This window comes from Triturus cristatus, chromosome 5_1 (genome assembly GCF_964204655.1).
Source record: "Triturus cristatus chromosome 5_1, aTriCri1.1, whole genome shotgun sequence".
Classification (NCBI taxonomy): Eukaryota; Metazoa; Chordata; class Amphibia; order Caudata; family Salamandridae; genus Triturus; species Triturus cristatus.
This window is the reverse complement of record NC_140587.1, coordinates 362,602,683-362,619,101: the sequence shown is the minus strand read 5'-3', so window position 1 is coordinate 362,619,101 and position 16,419 is coordinate 362,602,683. Positions and strand designations below refer to the sequence as shown.

The 16,419-nt window shown below is 41.2% G+C and overlaps 1 protein-coding gene across 1 annotated transcript in view; it reads left to right on the top strand.

Moving 5' to 3' along the window:
- LOC146830893 (fibrocystin-L-like) overlaps positions 1–16,419 on the top strand; it is a 533,569-nt gene that overhangs the window by 153,142 nt on the left and 364,008 nt on the right. The window contains exons 28-29 of the mRNA XM_085603812.1: positions 4,128–4,233; positions 10,122–10,241. Of these exons, the coding sequence (XP_085459938.1) occupies positions 4,128–4,233; positions 10,122–10,241 (226 nt within the window). The remainder of the gene's footprint in view (positions 1–4,127; positions 4,234–10,121; positions 10,242–16,419) is intronic.

The window sequence follows — 16,419 nt, the reverse complement described above, 5'->3', positions numbered from 1 at the left end:
GCGCCGTGCATTTTCGGGGCCGCCTAGCAGCTGTCACGCATTGGATGACCACCAACTGCCTTCAACTTAATGCCAACAAGTCAGAAGTGCTGCTGGTGGGGAGAGACAAGGGGCTCTGGAGCAAGCATTGGTGGCCAGCGTCTCTGGGCAGTGCCCCCACCCCTAAGCTGGTTGTAAAAAACTTAGGGGTCTGGTTTGACTCTAATCTTGGGTTTCAGGAGCATACCAAGAAGATCGCTGGCACCTGCTTTGGTCTCCTCCGGGGTTTGAGACCTATGCTGGGCTTCTTTGATCCACCTACCCGCCGGCTGGGAGTCCAAGCGACTATTCTGTCTCGGTTAGACTATGCTAACTCACTCATGCTGGGTGCCAATAAGGCGGAAGTTACGTGCCTTTTGCGGGTCCAAAACGCAGCTGCCCGAGTTTTATTGCGGCTCCCTAGAACTTGCTCTGCGACGGGTGCCTTGCGGCGCCTGCACTGGCTGCCCATGCCTCAAAGGATTCAATTCAAGGCACTATGCCTGACCTTCAAAACCTTAAAGCTGTCCTCCACCGAGATTTTGTCTAACTTGTTGATCCCCTATGTACCCACACGCCAGCTGCGCTCAGCCGAGCAATTCTTGGCAACGGTTCCCCGGGTGAAGTGCCTCAGAGCCGGGGGTCGGTCGTTTCGGTACCTTGCCACCAAACTATGGAATTCCCTCCCTGTTCAGATTAGTCGGCTAGATTGCCTGTTGTCCTTCCGTAAAGCTATAAAAGCCTTCCTATTTCCTACGGTTTAGCTTATTCTCTCTACTGACACTGCTGCAAGTGCCGGGTCACCTCTCCACTGAGGCAGCTGTGCGCTATACAAGTATACCTAACAATAACAACAATAACAATAACATTTGTGGTGTCCATTTATAGGAGGTAAATCAAACACTGTGCGCAAGGACACTGTTTCCATCTTAGGGGCTGGTTTTGCTCTCCCCAAGTTATCCCATAGATTTTTTCTCCTTTTTAAAGCAAAGAGGAACGGCTTTCAGTTTTTCAAGACTGTAGATAATTGTCCAATTTTTTTGTATGATCTTTTTTACATCATTGGTGGCACCAGAGAATATATTAACGCATAAGTTGTTACTGTTGTGGTCCTTAGGTTCCAGCAGGGTTTCTCAAGGCATGTACCAAGCTCGTTTGAGTGCTCTTTTGAGTAGTTTTTTAGATAATTGCATTGCTGTAGTTTACTTAGATCAAGAAAATTAATGAAGTAATCCTTTCATCTGGAACAATTACTTCTAATCCTCAGGAATTGGCTGTATGGTAAATTGTCACGCAGATTTCTTTGGTGGAATAGTTAAGAAACATGTCTCTATCCATCTTCTTGGTATACAGATGTGAATGTGACACATGGTATATTCAGTGTTCAGTTTGTATGATTTATACCATTCATCAGTAGTCATTGACTGACATTCAGTGAAATAATGGTTAGACGTTATTGTCTGTCAATTTTTCTAAGATAGATGATATAGGGGTTTTTGCTAGATACATAGTATACTTTTAGAAAGCTGGCATTTTCCTGCCCTAACTATTTGGTGCTTGCAGCCTGTTCCTGGCCACATGACTGGGTGTAGTTGGTAGTTCGACTTTGTGTATTCCTCCCAGACAGTCACACAATACAGGGGTTAGGTGTGCCTGGGTGGGCGATCAATGGCAGGATAGGGGCATGAAGTTGGGCACAGCACCAAAAGCAAATGAATAGGCTGTGCCCTGCCTTCACACAAAGGACCTAGCACCACTGCATTGTTCATGCAGCCAGCTTGGACTTAGGCAGGAGGGCAAGAAACTTCTAGGACATCAAAGGGAATTCATTAGAAACTTCTTCTTTCACGAAGGCACAAGATATAAAAAATTGACCTCAGACCCATTCTTCAGTACACCCCTGGACCTGTGGCTACTACAGAAGAAGGACTGCTGTGCTGTTTTGTTGCTAGAAGGACTGCCACTCTGCTGCCCTGCTACTGTTCTGCTTCTCTGCCTGCTGCCCTGCTTACTGAGAAGGAAGACTGGAACTGCACCTTCCATCCCAGGCTGAAGTGACCCCAAGGTCAGCTGACTGACCACCTGTTGTGAGATATAACAAGCTCCAGAGGTTCCCTGATACCATCCAGCTGACCTGTTGCCTGGACCTGCAACTGGACTTGCCTGAGCCTTGCTGGCCTCTGCACGAGTGAGTTACTGATCCCCAAGAGCTGTCCCTCAGGTCCTGGACCCTTGGTGTGGCATCAGTTGAGATCACTCCTGAAGAAAAGGAGAAATCCTGAAGTTTTGGGATCTTCACAAATGCAAATGGCCAATTTGCACCAAGAGCTTTCCGCCCGTCTTGCCAGCCAATGAAGAAGCTCCGGGGAACCTGAGTCTTCGATCCATAGTGACGGCCACAGACTCCCAATAATGCTAGATTGGAACTTGACCACCTATGCGGAGCTCCAGCAATGTCCATCTGTGACGCCCGACAGGATCCATGTGCTACAGAGACAACCATCTGGAATGCCCAGCCTGTTCTTCCCACTACGTCAACGCCAATCTGTGACACGCCTATTGCTCCGCAAAGCTCCTTCCAGTGTAAATGGAACTCTTTGTGTTGGACTTTTAGCTGGACTAACCTGGTCCCTGTATCCAGCCTCAGCTCCATTGCTGTCAGTCTGAACTAGTGACTTACACCCTGGTCTCCCACAACGAGATAACTGTGAATGGCGCTTTGTGATTTCTTTAGCGCTGTACTTACCTGAAATCTTTAAAATTGCATATCTCTGGTTCTACTGATTGTTTTTAAAAACATCATTCTGGTGGCAAATAATGTATTTAATTTTACTCCATGTATCTAAGTGGGTGTGGAATTTTTCTTGTGTTGTGTTTTCACTTACTGTTTGAAGTGCTGCATGAATACTTTACAAATTGCCTCTAAATTAAGCCTGACTTTGTACCAAGCTACCACAGGGTTAAACAAAGGTTAATTTGGGTTTGCTTGTGTTTCACCCTGACAGAGATTGTGGTTGGTGCTTGAGTAGAGTTTCCCCTCCCTCAACCAGTAACCCAATTTCAATCAATAAAGGTTTTTGTTTTCATATTAGGGGCTTATAGCCTGTTGCTGAGGCTTATACTGGGAGTTAAAGGCCCTGAACTGAGTTATAGGTCCGAGCTACAGGTGATAACCTATAACAAGGGAGGTGGCCTTTAATTTAACAACCAATATTCCTTATCATTGTCTTCAATGGGGCTTCCAGCATTACAGTGTTCTAATGTTGTCTTACAACCAGCTGCTGAGGACTATACTGTTTTTTGAAGTTCTGGAACACACATTATAGGCCCATGCTGAAGGTGATGGCCTTTAACAGGAGAGTGGGTCTTTAACAACCAGTATAGCCCTAAGCACAAGGGCTTTAAGGCTATTAAAACATTCCACCTGCTGAGGGTATAATGTTCTAAATTAAATAGGGAGAGATAGAAAGACAAACAATGGAATGTTGCAGCAGAAGGCTTATACCAGTCATTATTAGACCAGAGACACTTCATTGTCTTCAATGGAGATCCCAGCCTTCCAATGATCTAATATAGGGTGAAAACATTATCTGAGGGGAAAACATTTTTGCCCATGGATTTTAGCATCCCACTTTGCTTGTCTTGTCAAGGTTCCTTTCCCAATCCCACCCTAATAGTGAACGTTTCCATAGTGGGAAACTACCTGAAAATGGTTTGTGAATGCCCACAAACATACATGTTTAGTTTATTGGTGCTTCCCAATATTTACAGGCGGATCTACTTTGGATTGTCCACAAATCTGCTTCTAGAGACATATTTGCTGACACAGAAATAACACTGTACTAGTGGAATTATGTACGTGAAAACCAATTTACGGGGGCAAATTTCCAATAACCGTGATTCTAGGAATCACAAAACTGTTTTGTCCTCAAAAATGAAATTCCATATGCACTGAACTTTCATTTAGGTGCGCAAATTGCATTGCAAATTATCCCCCTCATGATTACCAAAATGTGTATGTTGAAAATAAGGCATCCGTAAATGTAATTTTCTGCAGTAATATGTGTTGTTGGGATTTTTACAGTCACTGTGTTTTTTGCCTTTTACAGCTCACAGTTTTTATCAATGGAATACCATCTCAGTGCACTGGAAATTGTGCATATTCTTGGGATCCTGCAAAAACACCTGTTATCTCTGGCATTGATCCAATTGAAGGTAATTATTCAGAAGTTTGAATACATGTTTGGGATATGGGCCAATTCCGAAATCTTAGAAAGACAAAGTAGACTTTTATCCATGATGATTTGGATTATTTAAGGGTCATCAGGGAATATTGAGGAAATGACGCAGTCCTCATGTAACTGTAGTTTGATATAAAATAATACAGTAGATATTTGTTACTACTGTACTGCAAAACACTTGCTGTTTAGGGCACATCAAACATTATATAAGAAAGAGAAGGCATTCCCTGCTAAGAGGTGACTCCTGGGAAATAAATATCTCTTAAAGAAGGCACTCTCATAAATGTTTAGCTACATTAAAAGATCGGAATTTACTCTGTTTTAGGACAATAGTTAATCCTTGTGTATTTGTCTGATAATTATTAAAATAACAATAATAGTCGTTATTATGATATTACCAATAATAATATAAAACATTAATAACATCCACAACAACACATGGCAAAGTGATGAGAATAATATTGAAATATTTAAACTAATACATCAATATCACACTTAATGGCATACACAGGCTTGCTGATTTGAACTGTACATAACATGTTATTGGACATTGAAGGAAAGATAAATGCACATGGAATCTCTAAGTAAGCAGCCATTATACTATAGATAGATAGATAGAGAGAGAGAGAGAGAAAGAGAGATAGAGAGATAGAGAGATAGAGAGATAGATAGGAAATAGGGATTCCCTTCTCTTTTTTTGTGCACAATTTATGCAGCAGTCTAAGCCTCTGAACTTGAAAGGGTATTACTATATTACCAACTGGCGGTTACCAATAGGCAGTTATGTTTAGTCCATAGTTTCCATAGGAAAAGCGTTTTTTGACTTGTATAAATCTTTGGTGCTGTTTGCCGAACCTTCACAAAATGTTCCAAAAAAGTATCAAGTTGGGTCTAGTTGTCCATGGTAAGTTTTGGGGTGATCCACCAACCAGGGGCTGAGAAAAAGGGGGCTAAAAAAAGTGCCTCCCATGGTATTTCCCATAGGGATTTTAGACATGACTACAGTCCAAACCCCTGGACGGAATTACACCAAATCTGGCAGAAAGGTAGCTCTTGGTCCAGAAAGCACCTTTTTAGTTATTTGGTGTAAATCTATTCAGAAGTTTTGGAGATATTAAAGAAAAAACAAATTTGTATATATAGGGACACGACCCCTCAGCGAATCCTCCCTACCTCGTGCAGAGATCTGATTGGCTGCCAACACTTCAACCAGGAAGTGTTTCCGGCTATCTTGGGACTCAGACTTAGCCAAGTCCCAAAAAATAGGTTAAAAAAAAGAAAAGGGGGCAGGGTGGGAATACCCTGACCTCCTAGGCCTGGTCTTGGGTTCTCATGGCGACCCTGGCAGGGCCAAAAAGCTTTTTGTTTTAAGAAACATATTGCTGCGAAATTGAGACAGAGTTGCAAATCTGCAGCAAGAAAAAACAAGCTCTTGTTTGCAGTATAGCCAAGGGTAGGCCAGGTCCCATCTGTATGTGGGAGTATATTAAAAAAAGAGGGGGGCGCATGGGGCCCCCACTTAAGGCTATTTTGAGCCCCAGAGACCACCACCTACATGGGGCTTTATTTAATATATTGAAGGGGGGCAGCGCAGACCCCCTTGCATGATCTCTTTTGAGCCCCCATGACCACCACCTCCCCGGGGCTTAAAAACTATAATTAGCAGGGGCCACGTGGACCACCTGGACTCCGAGGACCACCACCTCCTTGGGGCCAGCCCATGAAAATGAAAGGAGGGGCTGTGCGACCCCCCCTCCTGGAGCCATTAATGGGCCTGGGGACCGCTAGCCCCCAGGGCTGGCTCCTGTTATCTCCCAAGGAACCCATGCTCAAGAGATAGCTGTTTGCTTTCGCTTAGCAGGAGCTGTGGCAGCTACCGCTAAGTGAGAGCAAGTACTAACTCCACTCCCAGGAAGCAAGAACTGACAAACTAATCCTGCTTGTTGGGAGAGGAGTTTTCATCTGATTCCTTGCTGCTGTAATGCGTGCTGGGAAACAAATGAAATAATTGCACACGCACACAAGGGCAATGCTCACTCCCTCAAAAGGCAGGCAGCCAGCTGGGATCACGGGCCTTGAGGCTTCCCCTGTGGTCTGCAACAATACACGCTGGGTGCCATGGGTGGGGCAGGGCTCCCAGGTAGACATGCCCGGACCCTGGGGGATGGGGTCCCTGAGGCTGCAACACACCTGGGGATGGGGGCCGCTTGGCCAACCTCCCCCACTGACTTTTGGCCAGGTTCAGAGAGATGGGGTCCCTTGGGCAGGAATCAGGCAGTCCCGCCACCCTCATCATAGAAGAAGGCAAAACAGAGAGCAGAAATACTAGCAGGAAAGGCAAAACAGAGGGCAAAAAAGGGCAAAAGAGGGTAAAAGAGAGGGCAGAAAAACAAGCAGAAAAGGCAAAACAGGGGGCAGGAAAACAACCAGAAAAGGCAAAACAGAGCAGAAGAGGGGAAAGCAGAGGGCAGGAAAATGAAGATTGAAGGCAAAATGGAGGGCAGAAAAACTAGCACACCCACTGAGACACTCATGCACTCACGCACACACTCACTCTCAAAGGTTATAGGTTACAGCTAGGAAATAAAATTAACAAACCTTAGAAATTCACTGAAAAAAATAAAGGTTACAGGGTTGATAGAGGTCAGCAAATAGCATTTCAAAAAACCTTAGAAATTCACTGGAAAAAACAAAAGTTACAGGGACATTATTGTGAGGCTTAGATTTCACTTGTTCAAAACCATAGAAATTCAGCAGTTATAGTTACCTGAACTAACTATAACTTACAGCCCCGCAATGCACTGCTTATGACCTCACATATTACATCACTCATGACATGGTCATTGACATCACTGATGGCATCTCAAATGACATATATAGATATAGATATAGATATAGATATAGATATCTTGCCCAGTGTTAGTAGTTATAGATAGGACTACGTTTCAAATAGGAAATATATTTTTGGTTTGCCAAACTTTCCCAAAAAGGCTCATCCACCTGAGCCCTTCCCTGTAAAGTTTTGAGGTAATCCATCAAGTGTGGGCCGAGAAAAGCGGGGAGGGCAAATTCCGGTTTGGCCATTCAATTTCCATAGGAAAACTGAACAGTGATATCTCAAAAACAACAGTACGAAATTACACCAAATTTGCAAGAAAGCTAGATCTTGGTCCAGATAGCGTGATTTTTGTGATTTGGTGTTAATCTGTTGATTAGGTTTTGGGAAATGAAGGTTAAACATTCATCTTCCTATAACGCCATTGAGGATCTGCAGATCTGACGGATCTAAAGATAAGATGTGATTGGCTGCCACCACATCAATAAAGATGTAACTGCAGCCATTTTAGGACTCTGGGACCCAGTCCATTGCCCTGTAAAAAGTATAAGAAAATATAGGGTGTATATAGTATGTATAATGTAGGGATACTCAGTTCCTCAGCTGTCCAGCACCTCTCCCCAAGCCATTTGGGGGCACTAAGGACCCCACCCCTGGGGCTAACCTCATAAAAGGGGTGGGGGGGCATAACATGGCCCACCAAGTAATTCAATTGACAATAACTTGGACACAAAAGTAACTATAATGTGCTCCCTCGCCTTGCACTGCTAATTACCTCACATAATATATCACTCATTACATGCTCTATGGCATCATTGATAACATCACTGCAACATCTGAAATTACATTATTGATGGCAATACTGTGCATAGCAGTGGCTCGAGTTATAGTTACTTTAGGGCATGAGTTATAGTTACTGGAGATAACTATAACTAGTGAATTTCAGTGGTTTTGTCAGTTTAAAACAGTATGTTTTACCTGACAATTTCACCAAACTATAACGTAAATTTAACCATTGTTTTTTCAATGAAGAAATATATATATTAAAATAAGGCTTGTTTTAATTTGGTAGCGCCCACTTTAAAATGCCTTAATTCACACAAGTGTATAGAATACATTCTTACATAATAAAGACTGCTAGTTTGAGTCATTGTGTAGTATTAAGCAAAATGGCGAACACCATTGGATTCTGGCCCTAACAGCAGATTGGTGCCCTGCCTGCATCTGCAAGTTACATTGACACACATCACTGACCTCTGCCTCAAGACAGGAAAATGTTTCAGCCTTAATAAATTGGATATTAACTTTTAGACTTCATGGAATGAAGTAGCAGAACTCACAGTATGTGTGTTTTATATAATGATTTTTAAATTAAACCAGTATAAGACATCTGTTGTCACTCATTACCATGATAAACGATACACGGATGACTTGCACTCCATGTGTGATGCTTCACAACACAAAGTGAGGACAAAAGCACTGGACACTGAGGCCCTGATTATGAGTGGGCTGAGTGAGGTATTTCCTACACCTGGTAAATAGTGATACCCTTTGTTGGAATATTTACTGGGTACCACAGCATGGTGTAAATGCTGATTCATTAGCAAACTGAGTGTGCGAAGGGATCTGATTTTAGTCCTTAGATCCTAATCCTAATCTGTGGCCAATGTGTAGTTATAGTTCAGATTCACTTTCAATTAAAAGCCATTTTTTGATTTGCCTATAGCATTTTACACCGTCGATGCATTTACATGAAATTCGGCAAATCATCCTACCTTAGTCAGCTAAACTTCAGCATGTCATGTTTTGTGAAGCTGCATGCAGGGGATAAAGGAAGGTGGGGATATGGTGAGAAAAAATACATTTTGCTGACCCTTAGATCCCGAATAGATGAAAGTAGAACTTTAATCAGAAAGCATGCTTTGATTGCTTTGCTTTAAATCTGTTCAGTGATTTTTGAGATATTATCATTTTAAAACGTTTCTAAGTAAGCTTTAATGCCATTTTGTAAATCTCTGCCATTTTAACACATTTCACAACTCACAGCTCCCGTCAATCACAATTTGAATAATTTTTTTGACAAATGTGATAATCAGGATAATCAGAAGAAGGGATCTAAAAATGTTTTTGGGTATTTTGAGTTGGTCACTGGGGGAAACCCTGAGTCATGGACAAATTAAGTGCTTTAAAACAATAAAATTCTGAAAATAGCATGTGAATTGTAACTTAGAAGATGATCGCATGAGCGTGCATTTCAGATAGTGGATTCAACCACCATTTTGTATAACATAAGTCACACGTGAAGCAATTTTTTACAGAGGGTGAAAAGAAATGAAAGCCTGAATGTTAGGCAGGCCTTGTACCCAACCCCCACTGTGCTCGGCAAAAGGCTGTGCCCAACACCCGCAGCTTAAGACCTTCAGAAATTACGTACATCATAAAAAAATAAAATCACTGAAAAAAAACATTTAAAAACTGGGTTATGGTTCTAAGCATGCTGAACCACTGAAATTGGCCAGTTATGGTTATTAACAAATAAACTATAACTCATATCATGCCTTCCACCCTGCTCATAAAACTAGTTTGCCAATGGCACAGACACATAAAAACTAGACAACAACATGGCGCACCGTGCGAGTTATGCTATGCTATGCTTGTGAGTTGATAATTTGGAGTTGGAGTTTCCATGGTCTGTAAGATGACACCTATTACAAGTTTCCTCAGTAAACTGATAAATTCATGTACCCCACCCATATTGTTACATTTCTTAAAAAACAAATTGGGCACATAGACTCTTTTTATGGTCTGGCTTGACAGCCCAGCTGTCACCAGACATTTATGTGAGAACCACCAGGAGAGGGGTTTTAGCTCCAACCACTTGTTGGGAGCCAGGTGTACATGTTTTGATTGGGCAGAAGTTGTGCGCTTGCCCTCCACACAGCTGTGATCATTTTGCATATCTATCTGGCTGATTAATTGATTGCAGTTGTTATTGGTGTTCATAGTTGTGCTTATATGCTTCACAGATCCATTTGTTGAAGGAACGAATTTAACAATTTCTGGTTCTGGGTTTGCTGGAAGCATAGGCAATGACAGCACTTCAGTATGCATTGGTCCATTCAGTTGCCCAATCATCTCTATATCTGGTAGGTTTATATTTGGAAAGCTACTATTTAAACATTGTTCAACATGATTTATTAAAAGACTAACCTTTGACATGTATAATGTGAAACAATGTCATAAAGTGAATTTGATAACAAAGTTGAAATTGTTTGTAGGCATGTATGTGGTCTTTCTATAGGCCCAACCAAGTTAAGGTGCACCAGAACGCTATACATAGTCAAGTGAGAGAGTGATAGGTGAGGTAGCTGGTTTATGGACAGTTAATGCACTTTGATTAAGTGTTCTTTAAAGAGGTGAATCTTCAGCTCTTCCTAAATTGAAACACCATTTGGGCAGTTGTAATGGACATGGGGGTTGTATCAAATTCTGGATGCATGGGTGGAAAAGACCTGCTGCCACGTTTTTTCTTTTTTACTCTTCATGGTCTACAGTCTGCTGCTGTCCAGGCTGTGGGTGTGCTGAGAACCACCAGAAATGGTGAGCTTGTATGCAAGATAAACAGAGGTGCTGGTCATGATGTCTTTGTAAATAATGCAGCTGGTTTTGGTCTGGCTTGACAGCGCAGCTGTTGCCCAAAAATTACGTGAGCATACCTAGAGAAGGATTTTGGCTCCGCCCACATTTTGGAAGCCAAGAGTACATGTTTTGTTTGGGCAAAAGTTGTGTACTTCCACAAAAAACGTGTGTGCCTTCCACACAGCTGTGATCATTTTGTTTATGTATTCAGCTGCCTGAGCATGAACTTTCAGGGTCACACACATGACATTGTAATGCTATTAAAGTATCTTAGATAACTAGATACTTTATGGGCGGAGGGCAGTCATTAACCTACATGGATGTTTAGGTCTGACTTGATAGTGCAACTGTCACCTGACCTTTTAACCTACAAAAATATTATTCTACATTTCTATGCTTCCACACAAATACATATAATTTCCCATGTAATGCTTCACATTACCTACAACACTCCTTTAAAGCTAGAACTATTGGCATTGCCAACGCTTGTTTTGAAGATGTTGTAGGATGGCAAGGGGTGCGAATGGCGTTCAATCATGATGGAGGTGATCTGATTATATTTCTTCAGGCGCTGGGTGAGATGTGCAGTAGTGTGTAGGAGGCCATTAAGGGTGCCAGTGTGGAGTATGTGAGGCCATGGAGCAGGGTGTTACAACTATCCTGAATGCAAGAATAGGAGGAACTTAAAATCAGTGCAGAAGTCACTTTCTGGAGGAAACTGTTTTATTTGATTTAGAAGAGAGTGTAGGTACCAGATGGTCTTTGTATTTTGGAAATGTATTTTTTGAGGGTAAGGTTGGTCTCCTCAAGAAATTCAAGTGACTTAGAATTCAGTGAAAGTTGAGGTTCTAAACCATCAATGTTCACATCATTGAGCCAGGTTTGTGCTGTCTCTTGTTTATTGTTTTAGCAAATAACAGAAATGGTGTCTTTAATGCGTTGAGCTTCAGTTTGAAGCTGAACATCCAGGTGAGACGATGAGCAGGCACTGTTTAAATAATTGGATGTCTGGAGCAGAGTAGACTTTTAGGAAGAGTTGTTTATCATCAGCATGTTGGTGAATTTGGAAGCTCTTCTCTGTGAGAAGAGTACCAAGTTGCTTTATGTAAAGGTTGAAGAGGACAGGGGGCAGTATTGAATTCTGTTGAATTCCCCAGGTGATGGGAATCTTTTGGGACTTCGAGGTGTCCATGTGAACAAATTGGTGTTAGTTGGAAAAGTAGGAGGAGAGCCAGCAAAGGGTATTGCTGATCAATCCTATTAGAGACTTCAGCATGTGCATAAGTGTGGGATGGTCAGAGGCAACTGAGAGATCCAGCAACATCAGGACCCCAAGGTCATCTTCATCTGTTGTCAAACTGCATCTTCTGCAATGTGCAAGGTAGCAGTGTCCTTACAGAAGAGTCATCTGAATCCAGGCTGGTAATTATGCACTAGATGTTTAGTATTTATGTGATCTTGGAGTTGAACATAGACTGTTTTTTCAATGATCTTGTCAGTTAATGGTAGGTGAATGATTAGCTGGTACTTGGCAAGGACATAAGGGACTTGTTTAGGTTTCTTTAGGAGAGGGAGAATTTGGGCTGTCTTTTCTGGGAAGATGCATTGAGTGAGGATTGCATTGACAATGGTAAGTAGGGATGAGAGAGTGTCCCCTGATACATTTTTGATGACGTATGGAATAAGGCATCATATTCATAAGAAGTGGCTTTGAAGTAGTTGACTTTGTGGTGTCTATCTGTGAGAGATAGGGCTTTGAAGGATGGCCCTTGTGGCATTCTATGTGAAGGGGGTGGGCATAAGGGATGAAGCTGGCTTAGTGTTGCCAATGTTATGTTGAGATCTTCTGTAGCATCAAGAGGTTGATGGCATTGCACTTTTCAGTGGAGTGATAAATAGGTGAGTCTGGCAGGGGTTGATGAAGTGCTTGATTGTCTTAAACTGTTTTGCCTTTGTTGGCTTTTACTGATGTGATGAACTGTCTACATGTTGAGTGGAGGGATCTATTTGAATGATCTGAAGGTATAGTTTTCTCTTTTGTATTCAACCAGGGGAGTTTTAGGATGCTGAGTAGGGGGGATAGTGATGTTGAAGTGGTTGGTCCAGTTGAGGAATATTGGTGGTTTGCATTGCATTGTAGATTTGGATGTTGAGAGACAAGGTTGAGGATGTGGCCTATGGAGTCTGTTGGATGTATGACATGCTATACTGTGTTCGGTGTGTAAATGAGGTTGAGTATGGTGTCGCTGGTGTTTTGTGAGCTTGTGTTGTCTGGGAGGTTAGAAATCACACAAGAGGGCATTATGGGCATGTTGGATAAACAAGATGATGAAGAGATCTGCAAATTTATCAGTGAAGTCTTTGTTCTGCCTGGGAAGCATGTAGATGAGATGGAATATGGCGATCTAAGTTGCTCTGAATTGGTTATAGAATGCTAATAGTGCCGTGGAGTTGAGCGTTACTTGCTTTCCTATAGTGCTGTATCAGGAGGACATATGGATGACAGAGAGACTTCCTTTCATCTTCTGTGCTTTGCTTTCTTTGAGATCAAGGAATTGACAACAGTGAATCAGTTTAAATGTAATCTTCCCTGTCCTTTGTCCCCAGATTCTGCTTGTTATTGATCTGTGCCCTTTGACCTTAACTTCTGTTACCACTTATTGGAAAGCAAACTACACAATTGAGTAGCTAACCAAACAACATGTTATTCAAGAGTTGCATACACTTTCATTAATCAACATCTAAGTTCAATATCTGAATTGGAAAAAAGTAAAAATGTTATGTGACTTACCCAAACACAAGAGAGTACTCCACTTATTACATAAACAAAAGTTTTAAATTAGAGCCATATTAGATTCAGTATTTTTCCTGGAAATGTTTTCGCCCAATTATATTACTCCTCGGTTACATTATATAGTGTTTGATGTGTTTCTGCTGGGAACTCCCTACGTGTTCTTGCTTTTGTGCAATCTGGCAATGTGTGAATATTATACATTGATGAACAAAGCCTGAGCTGTGAAAATCTACTGTTTCTGGAGGTATATCAATACCTTTGAGCCTCCTAACAAATAAAACCTATGTGTGATGGGATCTCATATTTTTTCTTTGTGTTACTGATTTCCCCTTGCTTCTTTGTGTCACACCAGGGCATGCTCTTAAGACCGCTGCATTTACTTACTTATTTAATTATGAACAGGCACGCAGTGGGCACCTATGACTCTCAGACTATATTCCTTCACCCTCATAAAGAGACTATATGTGGCTTGGCTTTTCCATCTAAACTGCCAAGACCTAGCAGTCATTCCTCAAGCAATTTCACAAGGAAGCCAAACAAGCTTTATTTAAAATGCAAAGTGTGCAGCAGAGCAATCAATTGCGCTTTGCAACAGGGCATAAGAGCTATCCATTAGAAAATGGCAAAATCTGGAAGGCAAACAAAGTCAGTCATATGCCAGTGATCCACTTATGTGTGACTTACTGGTAGTTCTCTGAGGTTTACATAGTTGTTGCCTGTATGTGCTGAACCTATGTACAATATGCTTCCTTTCATATCTTTTAATGCCATCTAGATGATATGAGGTGAACACCAATACAGTCAAAACTTTGCGATTATTCACAAATATTTCAAATGCAACTCTCACATGCATTTGAACATTCAAACATCTACTTCAATAGTCCAACTGTAATTGAAGAGGTCCAAGGTCCTGAAAGTGTGCAAAAGTAGAGCAATGTTTCTGTAGGATTGTATGAAAAAATGATATTTCAAGAACAATATATTCAATGTAAATAAATGAGGAAAGTAAAAGATATTCCAGCAGTATCTTAGATTCCTTAACCTAAACCATGGCTTAGTAGAAAGATGGTCTGTCCCAAGGCAATTCCTTGCTGAAGTAGAATTTGCTGAAAGTCCTTATAAGGTGAATATAATCTTGCTGTTCTTACAGGATGTGTGGTTAGATCATCCAAAAACCTTGTATTTCCTTGGGTTCCAAATGGTTTACAAAGGACACAGTGGAAATCCTGCAAAAGAAAGGTCCCATCGAGGCAGTGCATCCTCAAAAAATGTTAAATGTAGTATACTTTGAAAACCAAATACAATGTTCCTAATTTTAAACAGCTATTCCTATGACTTTCATAGTTTGTCTTCTGATATTGCCTCCAGAATGGATATGTGAAGTCAAATTTTGTTAGTGTGATGCATAATTTCATTTATACATGCAGTCCTGACTTTTCAGTATAACCTCCCTAAATGTTTTTGTAAAAAGTTGTATTAAGTGCAAACATGGCCAGGCCATGTTAGAGCACTTTACAGGAGCACCAGTTGCATTACACAAGGTCACATTTATTTTTTAGGCATGGGGATATAGTGATTTTCCCAGAATCTCAGGATGTTGAGCATGCACTGAGACTCAAACCCGGTTCCCCAGTTGAAAAGCCAGCAGCTCTGGCTGTAACACCACACCCTCTTTGATAAATCATGCAGCTAAAAATTAGTATTTTATATTATTTCTTAATATTATTCTACCATTGGCATGAGCTAAGTTAATTATGAGCAGGTGTTCCTCGAATACATAGTATGCAAAACACAAGCAAATGGCTGAGCACAGTGATTGCTGGAGCAACTGAAGTTGTAATTTAGCAATTGGAAACTAAATGTGGTTTTAAAACATGGGAAGTGGTAGAAATTCAGCTCAGTATTTCATAGTTTGGAAATAATTGCAACACAGTCTTTACAAGTACTTGTGGAATAGTTAAAATATCTTTTAAGCAGTAGTAAAAGAAAAAGTGAAGTTCCAAAATTCGTTGTGAATCCTAGCTGTAACTAACCTGGTAAAAAGTAAGGTTAAATTGTAATGATGGTTTAATATGACAAATTGCACAATTCACAAGCCCTCTCCCTCTTGTGACCATTAGTCTCTTCCATCTAATCCAAATGTGGTTTTCTTATCACTTTGTAGAACAAATTTGATCCTGAGGAAAGAAATCGCTGTCCACAGGGCACCTATGAAAGTTTTCTTTCTACAGCTGGAGATTATCCAGCTGTGCCTCTCAGAATCAAGTCAGTGCCACCCTACCCTTCTCTAAATGGGCATGAACATCCCAATTGCACAGCCAGATAGCACCCATCATCTGAAACCCACATGAGAAAAGGGGTACTCGAGAGCCAAGCTTGCACAATGAGACCAGAAGGGTAGTGATCCCACTCATGATGCCCATCCTAATAGATTTAGATCGCTTGACCTTTCCTGGTGTGCACTGAACCCATTTGCTATTGAGTCCATATTTCCTTTCACTTGGTTGGAGTTTTTCCACATTTCTCTACTGCCTGTTGGTCACAACCCACTTTAATTCGTTTTCATGTTATCTTTAGAAGATTTCACCCACACTGAAAGTCTACTTATAAATAAATAGATATTCAGAAAATAAAACTCTTCTAAAAAACGTTATATGCTGTTTGCAAACTATGATCTTCCTGGAAATTCTAAGCAAACCTTTAAGAGTGATGTATATAAAGCATATTACATGTTACAGCTGGACTGTGCTAATTTGATTTTTATGCCCTTTTATGCCCTTTCAGTAAACAAATAAATCTATGCAGCAAAGACTTTTTCAAGTTTCTAGTTCTTAAGATCTGAGTACCATTTTATGAATACAAAATCATTTGTGTGACATTTTTGTCTCTCC